Source organism: Protopterus annectens, chromosome 2.part1, assembly GCF_019279795.1.
Source record: "Protopterus annectens isolate FY-2018-M chromosome 2.part1, PAN1.0, whole genome shotgun sequence".
NCBI lineage: Eukaryota > Metazoa > Chordata > Ceratodontiformes > Protopteridae > Protopterus > Protopterus annectens.
In genome coordinates, this window is record NC_056729.1 from 70,907,124 (window position 1) to 70,925,476 (window position 18,353).

The 18,353-nt window shown below is 39.3% G+C and overlaps 1 protein-coding gene across 1 annotated transcript in view; it reads left to right on the forward strand.

Moving 5' to 3' along the window:
* LOC122794820 (protein mono-ADP-ribosyltransferase PARP14-like) overlaps positions 1 to 18,353 on the forward strand; it is a 634,563-nt gene that overhangs the window by 297,609 nt on the left and 318,601 nt on the right. Inside the window, exon 6 of the mRNA XM_044063425.1 lies at positions 9,517 to 11,492. Coding sequence (XP_043919360.1) covers positions 9,517 to 11,492 — 1,976 coding nt within the window. The remainder of the gene's footprint in view (positions 1 to 9,516; positions 11,493 to 18,353) is intronic.

Consider the following 18,353-nt stretch of genomic DNA (forward strand, 5'->3'; position numbering starts at 1 on the left):
CCATATCCAACCCAGAATTAATGGACATGCTCCACCTCAAGAAATCCAAATCAATGAGAACTACACGCTCCAGTGACTTAAACCTCACACAGAAATAAATAGAACATGCTGGAGGGACAGATTCATATCCCAGAGGCTCCCCTCACTCTGGAACAAAATCCCAATCCATGTCAGACAAAGCCCCTCAATGACCCTCTTCAAGAAGAATCTTGACGTTTGGATGGGAGATCGTAAATGTACCCCTGGGATCTCTTCTGTGCCACTGCTAGACAGAGGCACGGTAAACTAACCTTAAATGGGCTATCTTCTGTGACCTACTATACAGAGGCACAGTCAACTAATCTAAGAAGGGTGGCGAAAGCCAAACACACTCCGGCTAGGCTTGTAAATGCCCTAGGGCAGATAGCCTAGTATCAACCTATGAACCTATAAGATATCTGTAAGGAAAAACTTTTTTTAATAATTGTAATATTTGTACAATATAATAATATAATGTACAATAATTTGTAATATTTTTGTAGTGCATGATTTTCTTTGCATGCTATAAAGTAAAGTTTTCTCAGTTATTTTTGCATGTAATGAGGATATTAATGTAAACAGGTGCTCCTGTCTTTCTTTCTTTCCTTTTTTCTCTCTTTCTTCTTGTTCAGTTTTAAGGAACGTAGGCACTGTGGTGTAAAAAGGTAAGAAAAGTCTGGTCAAAAGAACATGACAAAAGAAAAATTGATGTACTTTTTCTCATTCTTGCATAGGGGAATGACTGGGTTAAGCCCCTTAGCTTGATCTAGTAACATGTTTTAAGAGAAAGCAAGTAAATGAAAACTAACATTGAATACATATAAAGCTGTTTTTCTAGCAAATAAATGTATGCCTTTAGTAGCAACTCTGTGTCTGGACCACTGGGACCTTTTGAGAAGGACAGTGGAAGCAGTTGCATTTCCTGAAAAAATATATGTCTGATTAGGAGGATATATGAAAGACTGGATTAAAAATTAAAGTGGTTGGGGTCCTCTCTGGTATTTCTGAGCAGAGGAACCAGGCAGGGATGTCTTCTTTCCCATTTATTATGTGCATTATATGTAGAACCACTGACAAAGAAAGAAAGGGACTTAGAAATTTAAGGATATAATTTGTATGGTAGTCAAGAAAATATGACTTTATTTGCAGATATTATGTTATACCTGATAAAACCAGAAAGAGACATTACAGTGTTGTGAAAATTTTGAGACAGTTTCAGATCTTTTCGGGATGAAAAATTAATGAAACTAAGACACAGGTAAGTACCCACACAAATTGGTTCAGGAATATCCATATTTATGGGGACATGATAAAATGAAGTATTTAGGAGTATGGATTAAAAATGATTCTAGTGTGGCAGCTAAGGATATGTGGGAAGAGACTAAAAAGATAATACAAAAACTGAGAACATGGAAGTTTTGTTATATGGATATGGATAATAAGATACAGGCAGTTAAATATTTTAGTCCCTTTAGTGTTGTACACAAGTCAGGCATATTTTTATCAACCAGAGGAGAAGTTGTGGACAGCAATTAATAAAGAGCTGAAGGACTTTGTGAGGGGAAGACGGCAAGAGTCAAGTGAGATAAACTGATTCTTCCAATAGAACAGGGTGGATTGAGTTTACCTAATTTGAAGGGGTATTTCAGAGCAACACAGTTAAAACTCCTATATATAGCACAAGCAGACAACTATATTTCAAAGTGGAAAGGGATGATGATAAAAATGGGGTGGAAGCTCAAGAAGCAAGGAGAGACTGGGATTTTGGATGCAGGCCTTTAAGCGAAATAATAATAAGAACTAAGTCAGCATGGGATTGGAGAAAGGAAATTCTGCCGATAGAGATGACTGCAATTAGGGATACAGACAGTAGGCAAGAGTGGCTGGAATTTATTGGAGAAAACTGGCAAAGGAACCAAGGTACTGGAAGCAAATAACTAAAGAGGCAAAGATGATAGAATGGGTGGATACCAAGAATTTATTTGGACTGCAGGTTAGAGATTGCCTTCCCTATCGGGTGTTGATATCAGAGTATAGGCAGAGAGAATGTAATAGGGGGGTTCTAAATGAATGACCAGCACTGTTAGAGTTTTTCTTAGAATCTAGAACAGAAGCTGCCATATAAAAGGAATAATTAGTAGAGTATATAAAATATTGCATGATAACTATAAGAATCAATTAGAGGAGGCTAGAAAGGATTGGAAAGAGAGAATGGAAAAGCAGTTCACAAAGAAACAATGGGAGGATATATGAATGTCTCCCAAATATGCAGCAAAATCTAGAAGATTTAGGATTTTTGCCTGGAAATGTTTGCATAGATATTTCTTATACCCCAAGTAGACTCCAGAGAATTTTCCCTCAGGCAGACAGCAAATGGGAGGAAAGAGGTAATTGGGAGCATATTTTCTTGGAGTGTGGTTAATTTGCAGACTTTAAGGATTCCCTGCAGGATGCACTATCAGAGATGCTTTGTGGGCAGATTGGTTTGATGAGGGAGATGATTTTTCTGAGCTATGGTACAGAATTGAAATTGCTTAAGCATGGTAAGGCCTTGCTGGGTCTAATAATGGTGGCTGCCAAAAAAGCAGTTACGAGAAAATGGAAATCAAAATCTAAACTAACTATACTAGAAGTAGTGAATATAGTAACAGAGAGAAAATAACTAGAATTAAGATCTTTAGAAAGGGGTAGGAGAAAACTACACAGGAAAAAATGGGAATTGGTACAATATGTACAAGGGAGGAATGAGGTTTAAAAGGCAGCAGGACTTAAATAACCTATGTAATATTTGAGTGAACAGATTGGGTAGATTATAAGTGATATGTAATGTTTGCAACTGGGTGTGTGTCAGTATGGTTTGTGATGTAAAATGCTTGCAACTAGGATTGTGTTAGTGTGGTTTGTTTTCATTTATATGAATATATGATTGGCTATGTAGTAAGTGATGGTTTAATAAAGAAGTTTCTGTTTTAAAAAAACTCTGTATCTGGTCCTCATGTCTCCATGGAGACAATCTGATAAGGAACAATGGCTAAGAGGCAATATTTTCTGAAAGCGTTCAAGTGTTTTTCCATTCTGGGGGAGCTATAAAGATGTGACATAACCAGAAAGCACTTAATAGAAGCACAGGCTGTACCATGCATCTTAGCATGGATAAACCTTCCTTTTAGGTTAACCCAAGTCTGTAAGTGTGGCTGTCAGTTTGGAACACTTATTCCTTTTTAGGAGGGTTAAACTTCAGTAATTGAAAATGTACATAGTTTTGGGCATTATTATTAAGTTAATAGGTTTTAGGGGGTATTGGGGCTATGTTTGTTTTTTTGTTTGAGAGCTTTAAAAGAAAAAGTTTTGTAAGACCTGACATAGACTCAAATGGATATGACAAGAAACAACCGTATAAAATATCAACCTGCAAACAGTGTATACATGTAACACAAAAGCTGGAACTAGACACTTAACAAAAAAGCTGTTACACATAAAAGGTGGGAATAATAACTATTTAACACAATGATGGTTTCTGTACCGTCTTTAAACATCAGTGGTCTCACAGATAAATACAAAAATGAAACAGTAGCAAACTTTATAAAAAATGTAGAGTACAAATAGCTATGCTACAGGAGAAATGCTACAGAAGAAACGCTTGGAAAGAACTGAGCATATGAATTTGATAAAGAAAGGTTTTTTGGACATTTATTCAGCAGAGTACCTGGACAGTAGAAATCAGGATTACTTGTATTAATTGCAAGAGGAGCTCCAATAGCGATAGAAGAGGGTAAAAAGGTAATAATGGTCGATTAGTAATTTTAAGGGGCTACTGGCAAGGGAGGAAGATTACACGGGCATGTTTTTATATTCCACCTAAAACTGCTATAATGGAGCTTAAGACAATTCTGGGAGAAATAGCTTTCAGCAAGGAATATTACTTATACATGGGGACTGGAATTTGATTTGCAGCATTGAAGATGTGTCTGGGAAAATATAGCAATGACGGGTAGATCTGTGAATAAATTTATGAAAATATTTGGCATGGAAGATGTGACTTCAGTACTAGGAGTTTGGAGTGAATTTACATATTATTTCCCAGGCTATATAGAATTTACATTTCATAGGAACATGTGCATTTAACTGAAATTCTTAATACGCACCCAGTGACTGTTTCAGATCATGCACCCAATAATAATTAAAATAAAAACACAGGGTAGTGAAATAAAAATGAGACATTGATGCTTTTCCACCTCTACCTATCTGTTGAAAAGAGAGGAATTTAAGGAATGGGCAGTGGAAGGTATTCAGGCATTATTAGAGAAGATAGAAATTTCTTCTGAAAATATAGCTAGGGAGTGGGATAAAATTAAAGTGAAGTTTAAAAATAGGGTGGAAATAAAAGAAAGAGAGATATGGCTAAGAAGTAACAAGAATTATTTAGCGGGAATGACAAATGTTAAAGTATTGCAGAAGAGGGGGATCTCACAGAACAAGAAAAGGAGCAACTGCAGAATGGTAAACAGAAGATAAGGAATTACCTCAATAATATGCATGCATTTAGACAAAATGCTGTTAAGCATATGTTTTTTTTTATAAGAAATCTAGAGCACAAAAATGTTAGTGCAACAACTCAGGCAACAGAAATTAGAAATGGCTGTCGTCAAGCTTAGGGAGCCTATAACAAGGAAGATAAAAATATATCCTGTAAAGGTACTAGAAATATTTAGGAAATTCTGTGAAAGTCTGTATAAGGCAGAGAAATATGGAAATCAAGAAAAGGTACAAATGGAAATGTTTATGGAAGAATTAAATATGCCAAGGTTAGAGGTAGATGAAGTTCAGTTACTAACATTTAGGATAGGAGGAGATTAGGTAAAAATGGTAATGTATAGCCAATCTACAGGAAAGTCCCCAGGAGGAGATTAAGTAAAAATGGTGATGTATAGCCAATCTACAGGAAAGTCCCCAAGAATAGATGGTATTCCTGCAGAAGTTTGGAAGTTAGGAGGGAAAAAACTGACAAAGATCTGGAAGGTTTTGTTTAACAGTATTTTAAGAGGAGGAGAAGTACCAATATCCTGGAAGAAAGCTGTGGTGGCTGTAATACCCAAAGAGGGTAAAGACCCATCAGATCCAACTTCATACAGGCCCATTGCAATCTTTAACCATGATTATAAAGTATTTATGTCTGCCATGTCTCAAAGAATGGCAAAGGTTATGCCAAAATTGATAGATATGATCAGTGTGGTTTTGTGGAGGCGAGGCAAACTTCATTAACAGAACATATATGATCCAGAGGGAAACAGAATGTAAGGCAATACCACTTTTGGTGGTGAGTCTTGATGCAGAGAAAGCATTTGACAGAGTAAGCTGAGGCTTTATTAGCAGCACAATGTAAGCATTTGCATTCCCTGATAAAATTATAAGGTTTATTAGGAGGATATATGAGGGATCGGAGGTGAAAATTAAAGTGGGTTGGGTCCTCTCTGATAATTTCTATTTGAGCAGGTAGGCAGGTTTGTCCTCCTTCCCTTTTGTTATTTGCATTATAGTTAGAACCATTGGCAAAGAAATTAAGGGACTCAGAAATTCAAGGATATAACTGGTATGGTAGACAGGAAAATATGGCTGTATTTGCAGATGATGTTATTTTTACCTGATAAAACCAGAAAAAGGATGTTTTAGTGTTGTGGAACATTCTAAGATAGTTTCAGATCTTTTTAGGCTACAAAATTAATGAATCTAAAACAAGGGCAATAGCTGTAAATTATGTGCCCACACACAAATTTGTTCAACAATATCCATATTTATGGGGGCATGATAAAATTAAGTACTTAGGAGTATGGATCAAAAATGATTCCAGTGTGGCAGCTAAGGATATGTGGGAAGAGATTAAACAAAGGATAATACAGAACCTGAGAAATTTGGAAGCTCTGTTATATGGCTGTGGATAGCAAGATACAAGCAATTAAAATGTTTAATCACTTTAGTCTTATGCTCAGGTCAGGCATATTTTTATCAGCCAGAGAAGTTGTGGATAGCCATTAATAAAGAGCCGAAGGATTTTATTTAGGAGGGGAAGGCAGCAAGAGTCAAGTAAGATAAGCAGATTCTTCCAATAGAACAAGGCGGATTGGGATTCCCCATTTTAAAGGGTATTGCAGAGTTACATAGTTAAGGCTCCTGTACATAGCACAAGCAGAAACCTATAATTCAAAGTGGAAAGGGATGAGGATGAAATGGAAAAGCTCAAGAAACAAGGAGAGACTGGGATTTTGGATGCAGATATTTAAGGAGAAAATAATCATACAGAATATTATATTCATAAAGTAGCAGAAAGTATTCAGTCAACATGGGAATGGAGACAGGAGATTCTGCTGATAGGGATAACTGCAATTAGGGATACAGACAATAGGTAAGAGGAGGCTGGAGTTTTTGGGAGAAAAATGGCAAATAAACCTAGGTATTGGGAGCAAATAACTAGAAAGGTAATAAAATGAGAAGATGCCAAGAAGTTATTTGGGCTGCAGGTTAGAGATTGCCTTCCCTATCAAGGATTGATATTAGAGTATAGACAAGTAGAGCGAAATGGAGGAGGGAGGGTCCTAAGTGAAAGACTAGCACTGGTAGAGTTTTTCTTAGAATCTAGATCAGAAGCTGCTGTTAAAAAAAGGAATAATTAGTAGAGCGTTTAAAATATTGCATGATAACTATAAGAATCAATCAGAGGAGGTTTGAAAGGATGGGGAAGATAGATTGGATAAGCAATTTGCAAAGAAACAATTGAGAGATATATGCGTGTCTCCCAAATATGTAATAAAATGTAGAGGATTTGATTTCTGTTTGAAAGTATTTACATGGGTATTTTTATATCCCAAGTAGACTCCAGAGAACGTTTCCTCAGGTAGAGAGCAAATGTTGGAGGTGTGATGGCAAAGAAAGAGGTAATTGGGAACATATTTTCTGGGAGTGTAATAAATTGGCAGACTTTAAAGATTCCTTGCAGAGTGCTGTATTAGAGATACTGGCTGAGCAAATTGGTGTATCTGAGGAAGTAATTTTTCTGATCTATGATATGGAATTGGAATTGCCTAGACATAGTAAGGCCTTGCTGAGTCTAATTGTGGTGGCAGCCAAAAAAAGCAATTACTCATAAATGGAAATCAAATTCTAAACCATCTGTACTAGAATTAGTGAATATAGTAACAGAGGTAAAACAACTGGAATTGGGATAGTTGGAAAAGGGTACGAACAAGTTACATAAAAAAATGGGAATTATAGGAACAATACATACAGGGGAGGAATAAGGTTTAAAAGATGGCAGGATTTGAATGAGCTATGTAATGTTTGACTGACAGTGATTGGATAGATTATAAGTGATGTATAATGTTTACAACTAAAATTATGTCAGTACTGTTTGTGAGGTGTAACCCGTGCAACTAAGATTATGTCAATATGTTTTCATTTATATAAATGTATGATTGCCTGTGTCATAAGTGACAATTTAATAAAGATGTTTCGTGTTTAAAAAAAAGCATTCATCTGTTGGCCATTTCTTCTTGTCTTCCCTTGGATTCCCCTTTCTTCCTCTTTTCAAATCAAGCAGTTTTTCAAAGGGGGTTTACATATCTTTCCATGTAGAATACAGATGGCTAGTCCTTAGGATCTGAACTTTGTGCTTGTGAGTGTCTTACTGTTTTTCCATTTGAACAAGCTCATCAGGGTGAATTGAGGATGTTAACATGGAAAACTGTTTTACTCATTTCTTTGACTTCTGCCAGAAGATTATCAGATTTACAGGCTGTTATACCAAGTCAACCTTACCTCATCTTCCACAAGGACAAGATTTCTTTAGACATAAAAGAAGGATTAGTTCTTAAAGTGATTTCAAAATTTACATTGAGCTAGTCTATTAATTTCCCTGTCTTTTTTCTAGAACCTTTAAACAAGGAAGAATGAATTATTTATACTCTGAATGTCCACAGGCAGCTCAGATATCCCCTAGATAAAACTGAATCCTTCAGGAAAGCCAGTCTGCTGCTCATTTCCTACAAAGGTAAAAGAAAAGGACAACCAGTGTCAAAGAAGACTGTTTCTAGATAGTTGTCCCCATGCAATTTTTTTTTTGCTATTCTGACCATAACAAACCACTTCCAAACAAGATTAGGGCCCATTCCTCTTCCAGGGTTTTGGCTTCTTCTTTGGCTTTCTAGAAAGGGGTGGACTCTGGAAATTTTCTGTGGGCAGTAACTTGGTCCTCTGTACATACTTTCACAAAGCAATATAAATTAGATTCCTTTTCTAGGTCCAGAACAGGTTTTGCTGGGAGCATTCTTCTGGGGCATCTGCGTTCTTAACTTACTTCCTCTTCTATTTTTGGTTTCTAAGCTGTGGTATATCTACCAGAATAGCTTAGGCCATTGCAGGAGTGATACAATGTTAAACATTGTGCAGCTCTGTAAATAAACTTGTCAACACATTAGATATTCTAATAATCACTGTTGCAGTTGTTGTCCCCTCTCTTCCGTCACCCTATTTGTTTGTATTGCCAGGGTGTTTTACATTTCTTTGCATCTTTGTTCTTTCAGGGATATTGCCTTCATTCAAAAAGGCTCTGAAGCTTCTGGTGTCCTAACTGCTTTTGAAATGGAGCTCTGCTCCAGCTCCTGACAGAGCATTTGAAAGGTGTCCTTTAGCACTGATAAGATGGTGAGTTGGTCATATATTTGGCAGGATATAACCTGAATAGCTTAAGCTATTGGAACAGTGATGTATTACAATATCTACTGTTATGGTAAGCTTATTTTGAGAATGAAGTACAGTGTGCCCTTGTTTTGGAGCTCAGTAATTCTGTCTCAGATGACAGCTGGCTTCCTACTGTTTGTTTCTGTGCAAGCAGGATGCTGTTATCACCCCATCATTTTTTAGCTTTCTTCTCTTTAGAAGTTCTTAAAGCTGTTATTCAGCAGTTGGACTGCGTGCAAAGTTTTCCACCTTCTTTCTTTAATTTTCAGCTTTTGTTGGCTTATATCCTACTTCTGTGTTTATTTTTGTCCATCATTGAGCTACCATCCCTGTCTTCTTTTTCCATTGTCATTTTTATTGCTGGATAAGGGAATTTAAGAAGAAGCTGGCACTCACTGAGGCGCCAATGTATGTTAGTCAAAATATTAGCTTTCATTTCAGTATTAAAGTTAATGCTTGCACAGAACTAATTTTAAGTACAATCTGGTTAACATAAACACAGAACTCTTTACTCAGTGTTGGTGCTTAATTCTCTTTGGTGTTATTTCAGGTATGCATAGTAGATCATCTGGGTTTCAGGAAACACTGCAGTTCTTAATAGTTTAATCTTGGCACCTTTTTTGCTAATTTGTGAATTTAATATAGCCTTAAGTGGCAGGTTAGCACAGCATATAGTTTGCTTCTTTGAATTAGTTTCTTCTCGTGCTTATCATTATAATATTTGATAGATCATACTTAATTTGCTAACAAGTGTTTTCTGTTGTCTAGATGTATTGAGAGTGATGTCTGTTTCACACACCATAAAGGGAGAAGATTTAAAAATTCATCTTTACTTTGATGAAGTACAGTTAATGACTTTCACATCCGAGGAAGAGAAGGAAGAAGTCCATGTTCTACAAATGAAACTCCGTGAGACTGACAAAGAACCTTCAAGCAACAAAATTACAGATGCATGCCTTTTAAAAAATGAGCACTGTCTTCAGATTCTGAAACAGCATAATATTGAAAGTGAACATCCAGAAGTGCAGCTGAACTTTGATACTGATGTAGAGAGTAAAATAGAAATAACAGGTTTACCAAGTGATGTGAATGCAGTTCAGCTGAAGCTTCTCAGAATTGCAAGCCAGATAGAAAGCAAAATATGGCATACAACATTGTACTGTCATGAATTTTTGACAAAAGTAGAAAAGGAAGATTTTGTAAGAAATATTTTCCTAAAATCTGGCATTAATGCGACTTACTCTTGTAGTAAAAATCAAATTAAGTTGTATGCTGTATCAGAAGAGCACCTTTTAAAAGCTGAAAAGACACTTAATGCAGTACTTTTTAACACTGAAGTAACAATTCCCAAGGACTTTTTCACTCAAAATATTGTTAAAGATTTAAATAGGTTTCTGGCTGAAATTAAAAATTCCCTTTTACTAAAGAACAGTGAATACAACATCATCCAAGGGGAGAAGCTTCTGCACCATTTTATTTCACCTTCAGATGAGGGGAGAGTTGATAAAGTAGCACTTGCTGGTTATATAGATATTACAACGGAAGCAAAGAAGATGCTTGCCGATTATCTTGAAAAGCACTGCATGACTAAAATTGTTTTCCCATTAGAGTCAGCAGGAGTATCAGAATGCTTGCGCAGATTTGTAGATCTTCAGTCCATGTTTCCAAATGCAAAAATTGAATTTGAAGAGGAAGAGGATTTGTTTAGTTTACATGTTGATGTAAACTCGTTAACTGCCTCAGAGACAAAAAAAATCTTAACAGCTGTTATAGGTCAGGTTGTATACCACAAGGAAGAACTTAAAAAACCTGGGGCAGTTCAGTTCATTGAAAAAAACAGACCTCTTCTTAAAAGCCTTGAAACAACTTATCAATGTGTTATTCATACTGAAGGTGGTGATGATAAAACAGCTGGTTCACCTGTTGACCAAAATGAAGAATTTTTAACCAAATTCTTTTTACACAAGAAGTTTAAAATATCAGTTATAAAACATAATGTGTTTCACCAGGACACGGATGCAGTATTACTGCCAGTGGAAGAGCCTTTAGAAATCTCCAAAAGACTTTTAAAGATGATGACTGATGCTGGTGGTCCTCAGTTCCAAGACATAGTAAAGGAGTGGAAACAGAAAGAGGACATAAAAATAGGCAGCTTACATATTATTCCAGGAGGTCAACTAACTTTTAAATGCATCATCTTTGTAATTATTCCAAAATGGAAGGATGCAGGAGTAAAAGAAGAAATATTGAAAGCTAGTCTCCTTAGGGCTCTTAATACTGCAGAAAATAAAGGAATCAAGTCCATTGCAGTTCACCCATTTGATTTTGAAAAATCAATGTCTTCTTTACATCAGTGTAGCCGTATTCTGATGATGTCAGTGAAGGAGTTCTGTGATGCACACACAGAGACCTATGTAAACCTTACAGACATTAGGCTTGTCAGTTCAGATGATAAATGTTTATCAGAAATGAAAGCTGCTCAGCACCATTTTAAAGACCCTACTAATGAAACCTCAGACAGCACTATTCTACTGAAACTAGCAAAACAACCTACTAAAAAGAGTGACTCACTTAAATCATTTCAACAGACAGAATTAGATTCACAACAGCAGCAACGTAAAGCTGCTTCAGAATCACAGAGTGGAAAACAGCTAAATATAGCATACGGAAATCAAATATGTAATTATGTAACACCAGAAGGTATAACCATTTCCCTGATTAAAGGAAACATTGGATTGCAAAAGGTAAAGTAGTAGTAATATACTGTTGATTTGTTAAAGAATAGCTGCTGAACTGCATTTGTTATACTTGATGTGGTTTGTTCAGCATTTGAAGTCTGGACTTCATTGGTGACAGGTAAGGAACATGTGATTCATTCTTGTGGAATTTCTGATTACACACATTTAATTGTGTTTTTTTGGTTAACCTTCTCCAGAGCTGTTTATGTGAATCAAAGGAGCTAACTTGTGAGTACACAGTAAGACAAAAGATTGTTGGTTGTATATGCAGCTGTTTTCTGTCGATAACCTGTCTACTTGTTGAACAGCTCATTACGGTAGCTTTATTTTCAGATTTTTTATTTATTTTATTTTTATTTGTATCTGGTTTCTGGAACAAATAACATTTTGTCTGTCTCAGTTAGTGTGTATGAGTTCTGGAAACTAAATACTACATTTTCTTCCTGTTGTGACTAAGATGCTGTTTTGAGGATGTGTTGATGTTCTTCGTGTTCCACTGTTGCAGTCATCACACTTGGGTTATCTGCCTGCAGGTAGCCCTTAGTCGGTCCGAATACCAGAGTCTTGGGATTTCTGTGTTGGATGCTGTAGCTTCTTCCATGACGTCAGGTTGTCAGGGGTATAAAACATGCAGCCGATACCATTACATGAGCTTTTCTTGCTGAGCAGAGTCCGAAGCAGAAGCAGTTCACATGTCCCGGTCTGCCGCCTCCTGAAATTTTTGTTTTTCAAGTTTCAGATCTGAAGTCTTCTAAAAGATAAGTACCCCGTTGGAGATCCTTTTTTCTTGCTCTAACCGATGTCAGAAAAAATTAAAACTTGTCTTGCCTGTGGGAAGCAAATACCTCACAGAGATTTTCATTCTTAATGCGTCACCTATTTAGGCCCAGGCCACGACATTACTCGCTGTCAGTTTTGTGCCTTGTTCAACGCCCAAACTATTTGTCATCAGGCTATTTTTGTCGCAAAATTCTTTTGCTGTCATTCTCTCTATTCTGAAATTATTTTGATAAGCCATCCGACTACCGATTTTCTGAAAAAACATAAGGATAAAGACAGAGACAGACCGCATAGGTCCAAAACTACAGACGACACTTCCGATAAGCTAGTCGCCAGTCCGCCGGTACTCAGGCACTTTCGCAGCCCCTGATACCCGCTTCTACAGATTTACAGGCCTCCACTGAGACCCATTCGGAGTCCAGTATGCCGCAAGATGCTTCTTCGACTATGGAACCTGCAGATGTCTCTACCTTGGATGGGTCCGGAGCTGCTGTGCAGGCACTGGCTTCTGAGGGTATATTCAGGCCTTCTGATGTTCATATTAAACCAACGACTTTGTTTCAAACCAAAAATACGGAATTTCTCAGGCTCAGAGTTCGCACTACGCCTAGGAACCCGATGACTAAAGCGCATTTTAGGCCCCCATGCCACAGAAACAAATGCTTAGAATGGCTGAAGACCTTATTACTTTAATTAGGGGAAGCCAGCCTAACCCCTCTAAAAGACCTAGAACTGATTTTCCTTCTGAACCTTCAGATCATGAGTTCAATGACTCTGATCTTTCAGATTACCAGGACATACCTTTATCTACCTATGAGGATTCTGATGCAGAGGATTCCATTCCCTCTGCTTCCCCACCAGAGGATATTTCTTTTGGTGAAACCCTGCATACCCTTAGAGAGCATTTCCGCTGGGAGTGTTAGCATTACCCAGAGTCCAAAAAGAGACTCAGGGAATTTTTAAACTTGCCTCAGCACAGGCCTCTAGCTACCCCCCCTGTTCTGGAAATTGTAGGTGATGTCTTTATGGAATCCAGCCTTACCCCTGATACTTTGCCTCCATCTCCCAGCAAACCTGACAGGTACTACAGAGTACCTGACTCCCACAAATTCCTCTTTAAGAATCCTGCTGTGGATCCAGAGATCATTTCCCAGGGACCTAAAGGCATTAAGGCTACTACAGCCAAAAACCCTACCCCTTCGGAAAGGGATTCTAGGGCTTTAGACAGATGGGGTAAGAAGGTATACACCTCTGCTACTCTTGCCATCAGGGCTTTAAATTGCCAGTTTCATATGTTAAAGTATCAGCAACAGATTATGGAGCTAATTAAACAGAAAATTATGTTGATTTCTGATTGTGCAGAACATAAAGATTTACAAGAGTTAATGCATTCTGCTAACCAAGTTGGAAAACATACTTTGCAATGTGGTTTTGATGCCTTAGAAACATCTTGCAGAGCTGCTGTCACTGGGTCTGTTCTTAGAAGGCATGCTTGGCTTAAGGAACAAATCTTGCCAGACCATGTCAAAGCAAAATTACTAGATGCGCCATTAAACCAAGAGGGTCTGTTTGGCACTAAAGCAGAAGTCGTCCTCAAAAAGGTGGAGGAAGAAGCTAAATCTATGCAAGCTCTTAAAGATTTCCTACAGGTACAGCCACCTAGATTCAATAGGCATTGGCCTTCTAAAAACTGGTCTTTTCCACTCCCTCCCAGACCTTCTCAGTCCAAACCCAGGGGCAGCAGACCACCAAGACTACAGTCTCAGGGTATGCACAGATCTAAACAATGGAGTGCTCCCACCTCAAAAACAGGGAGTAGTAAGCCATCACCCTATTGTAAAAATTCACAATGACTTATCCTTAATTCTTCCAAGCTTTGCTCAAGTACTTGCACCCTTAGGAGGAAAACTAGCTGGTTCAAGGCTCCTGAGAGCACCCCAGCGCTACCAGGCTTTACCTCGTATCATGCTTTTCGGCCCCAAAACCCGGGCCGAACCACAAAGGGAGGGGGATGTCCATATTCATCAAGGATACCCACACCTCTAGGTTAGTGGCAACTAATGAAGCATCGGAGACCATCCAGGTGCAGCTAACCATAGGCAAAACTGCAATACAACTGGTTGCATGTTACAGACCACCCTCCCAATCTCAAGAACCCCACTCAGCCTTCTTGAAGACATTGGAAGATATGAATGTCTCACCAAATACCATCATATTGGGAGACTTCAACTACCCTAACATAGACTGGGTGCACTATTCTAGCCCTAACACCCTAGCCCAAAGGTTCCTGGAATTCATAAACTCAAATGCAATGGAACAGCTAGTCACCTCTCCCACAAGGGGGGATAATATACTAGACCTGATCATCACAAACATGGGGACAAAATGCTCCACACCGGAAGTATTGCCCTCACTGGTGAGATCTGACCACAAACTAATCACCCTGGATATACATTTACCACCTCCACCCGCAGCACAAGAGACTACAGTGAGAAACTTCTCAAAAGCCGACTTTACACTTCTCAAGACTGAGATGGTATCATTTAAGCCCTCAGGGCCAATGGAAACCACATCCCACAATGCTGAATCCTACACAAATGCTTTCTACGGACATCTCCAAGAATGCATGGATCGTGCAATCCCAAATAAAACCAAGACCCTCTCCACCAAAGGAAAGCGTCCTGTCTGGTGGACCCCAGCCATAAACAAATTGTATAACAAAAGAAGGAAGCTACTGCAAGACAGAGCAAAATCCCATAAAGGGAAGGCATCTCTGATCAGCACTAGTAGAAAGCTATGTTCTCTCATAAAAATATTCAAGGCCAACTTTGAGAGAAAAATCGCCAAGGACACTAAAGATAACCACAAGGCATTCTTCAGTTATGTTAGAAACCTGGGCAGAAACACTCAGATATGCTCAGAGTTAGTACACAATGACAAAAAATTTACCGAACCCACAGATATTGCCAACATTCTGGCAGACAGGTTCAGTGCAAATTTCTCCCCTCCCTCACCTCCAAAAGAAGAAATACTCATCCCAGCTGAATGTAACCTCCCTGTCATCTCTGATGTCCATGTGAGAACCGCCCTCAACAAAGCAAAAAACACAGCATCTATGGGACCTGATGGTATCCTCGGCTGCATGACACGTGAACTCCAAGAGGAGCTAAACCCGCATATAAAAATGTTATTTAACCTTAGCCTTACTACAGGATTTGTACCTGAACACTGGCTTACAGCAACAGTGGTACCACTCCACAAGGGAGGCTCCACTACAGACCCTGGGAACTACCGCCCCATAAGCTTGACCAGCCTGGTTTGCAAAGCTATGGAAAGAATTATTATGGAACTCATAAACAACGACATTGGGGACCTACAGACACTTGATCCCACCCAGTTTGGCTTTGTAAAAGGCAGATCCTGCCTTTTGAACCTAGTTGACTTTTTCGAAACAGTCACTAGAGGCATTGATGAGGGCAAGGCAGTCCATACAGCCTACCTGGACTTAGCTAAAGCCTTCGACACAATACCCCACTTGGGGATCATAGAAAAGCTAAACAGCTTAAAAGTAAATCCATATGTCACAAGATGGGTTGCAAACTGGCTAAAGAACAGAACTCATAAAGTCAAGATTGCGGGAGCCATGTCAGATTCAAAGCCAGTCACAAGTGGTGTCCCACAGGGCTCTGTCCTGGGGCCCCTCTTGTTCGGCATTTACTTCTCAGATGTGAAAGCAAACATGGGAGGGTTGTGGCTGACAAAGTTCGCAGATGACTGCAAACTAGGCGCCATAGTCGATACACCAGCTGACACATACATCCTACAGAAAGGCCTCACCGAAATGGACAACTGGTGCCGGAATCACGGCCTTAAACTGAATGCCAAGAAATGTATAGTCATCCCCTTTGGGAAAAACAAAATACCCACAAATTATCACATAGACAGTAACCCGCTGAGTTACGAAAAAGTAATCAGAGACCTGGGGACCCAAGTTGATAGTGACCTCTCATTTGACACCCACGTTGCCAAAGTGGTTAGAAAGACTTTCTACCTTGCCCACCTTATCATGAAGGGGTTCACATCCAGATCAAAGGAGGTCATCGTGCCCCTGTACTCCTCCCTTATCAGGCCCATGATTGAGTACAATGCCCCATTTGGTATGTACCTCACCCGGCACTTACAACAGCTGGATAGACCCCAGAAGTACCTCACCAAGAGGATTAAGGGTTTCCAACATATGTCATATGCAGCCAGGCTAAAGAAACTCCATCTCTATTCAGTAGCATACCGCCTGCTCAGAGGTGATCTGTGCCTGACATACAAGGCCATGTCCAACCAGGAATTGATGGACATGCTCCACCTCAAAAAATCAAAATCCATAAGAACCACGAGAGCCAAAGATTTAAACCTCAGGACAAACATGAATAGAACATGCTGGAGGGACAGATTCATAACTCAGAGGCTTCCCATACTCTGGACCAAAATCCCAGTCCATGTTAGGTAGAGCCCCTCACTAACTCTCTTCAAGAGAAATCTTGACGAGTGGATGGGAGATCGTAGGTTTACTCCGGGGGTCACCCCTGTATTGTCACTTAACAGAGGCACAGTAAACTAATTTTAATAAGTAAGGGGGTCTTCAATGTGTCACTACTAGACAAAGGCACAGTATTCTAAATTTATTCTATACACCTTAGTACCACTACATGGGGTGGCAAAAGCCACATCTCTAGGGCTAGGCTTGCAAATGCCTCAGGGCAGATAGCCTACTACTAAACTATGAAACTATGAAACTATGTAAAAAACTGGTTTTTACTCCAGACTGTTTCTCATACCTGGAAAAGAAAACTCTTGGCGCCCGTCTGTTGATTCTTAACACCTTCCTGGTGGTTCCAAGATTCAAAATGCTTACTCTCCAACAGCAGCTTCCTATGCTAGCCAAGGACTCCTAGCTAGCCACCATAGACTTAAAAGAAGCTTATCTGCACATCCCTGATTCACCATAGTGCCTTTTTTAGGCAAGGCTCAGAAGACAAACCCACCTCCATAGATATCACAAGGAAAAAGAAACTAAGGGTAATGCTACTCAACGCCAGAAGTCTAAACCTCAAGATACACGCACTCAAAACTCTACTCAGCATGGAGAACATCGATATCTGTGCAGTAACAAAAACCTCGTTCAAGGCTTCCGAGAGCACCCCAGCACTACCAGGTTATACCTCATACCATACTTTTCGGCCCCAAAACTCGGACAGAACCACAAAAGGAGGTGGAGTATCCATATTCATCAAAGATACCCACACCTCCAGGTTGGTGGCACAGCATGAAGCATCGGAGACCATCCATGTACAACTAACAGTGGGTAAAACTGCCTTTCAGTTTATAACCTGCTACAGACCACCCTCCCAAACTCAGGAACCCCACTCAGCTTTCCTGAGAACACTGGAAAATATGAAGGTCTCTCCAAACACCATTATATTGGGTGACTTCAACTACCCAAACATAGACTGGGAGCATTACTCAAGCCCCAACACCCTAGCCCAAAGGTTCCTAGAATTTATAAACTCAAATGCTGTGGAACAACTTGTCACCACTCCCACAAGAGGGGAAAACATACTGGACCTGATCATCACCAACATGGGGACTCTGTGCTCCACACCAGAGGTATACCCCTCACTGGTAAGATCGGACCATAAATTAATCTCACTGGACATCCACATCCCGATCCCACCCCCAGCCCAAAAAAACACAGTGAAAAACTTCTCTAAAGCAAACTTCACACTCCTCAAAACTGAACTGGAATCCTTCAAATCCCCCGAGCCAGTGGAAAATACAGCCCAAACTGCAGAATCCTTTATAAATGCATTCTGTGGACACCTTCAGGAAGGCATGGATCATGCAATCCCAAATAAAACCAAGACCCAATCCCCCAAGGGCAGGCGTCCTGTCTGGTGGACCCCTGCCTTAAATAAACTATACAATAGAAGGAGGAAGCCACTACATGATAGAGCAAAATCCCTAAAAGGGAAGGCATCTCTGATCAGTATTAGCAAAAAACTACAGTCCCTCATAAAATCATCTAAGGCCAGC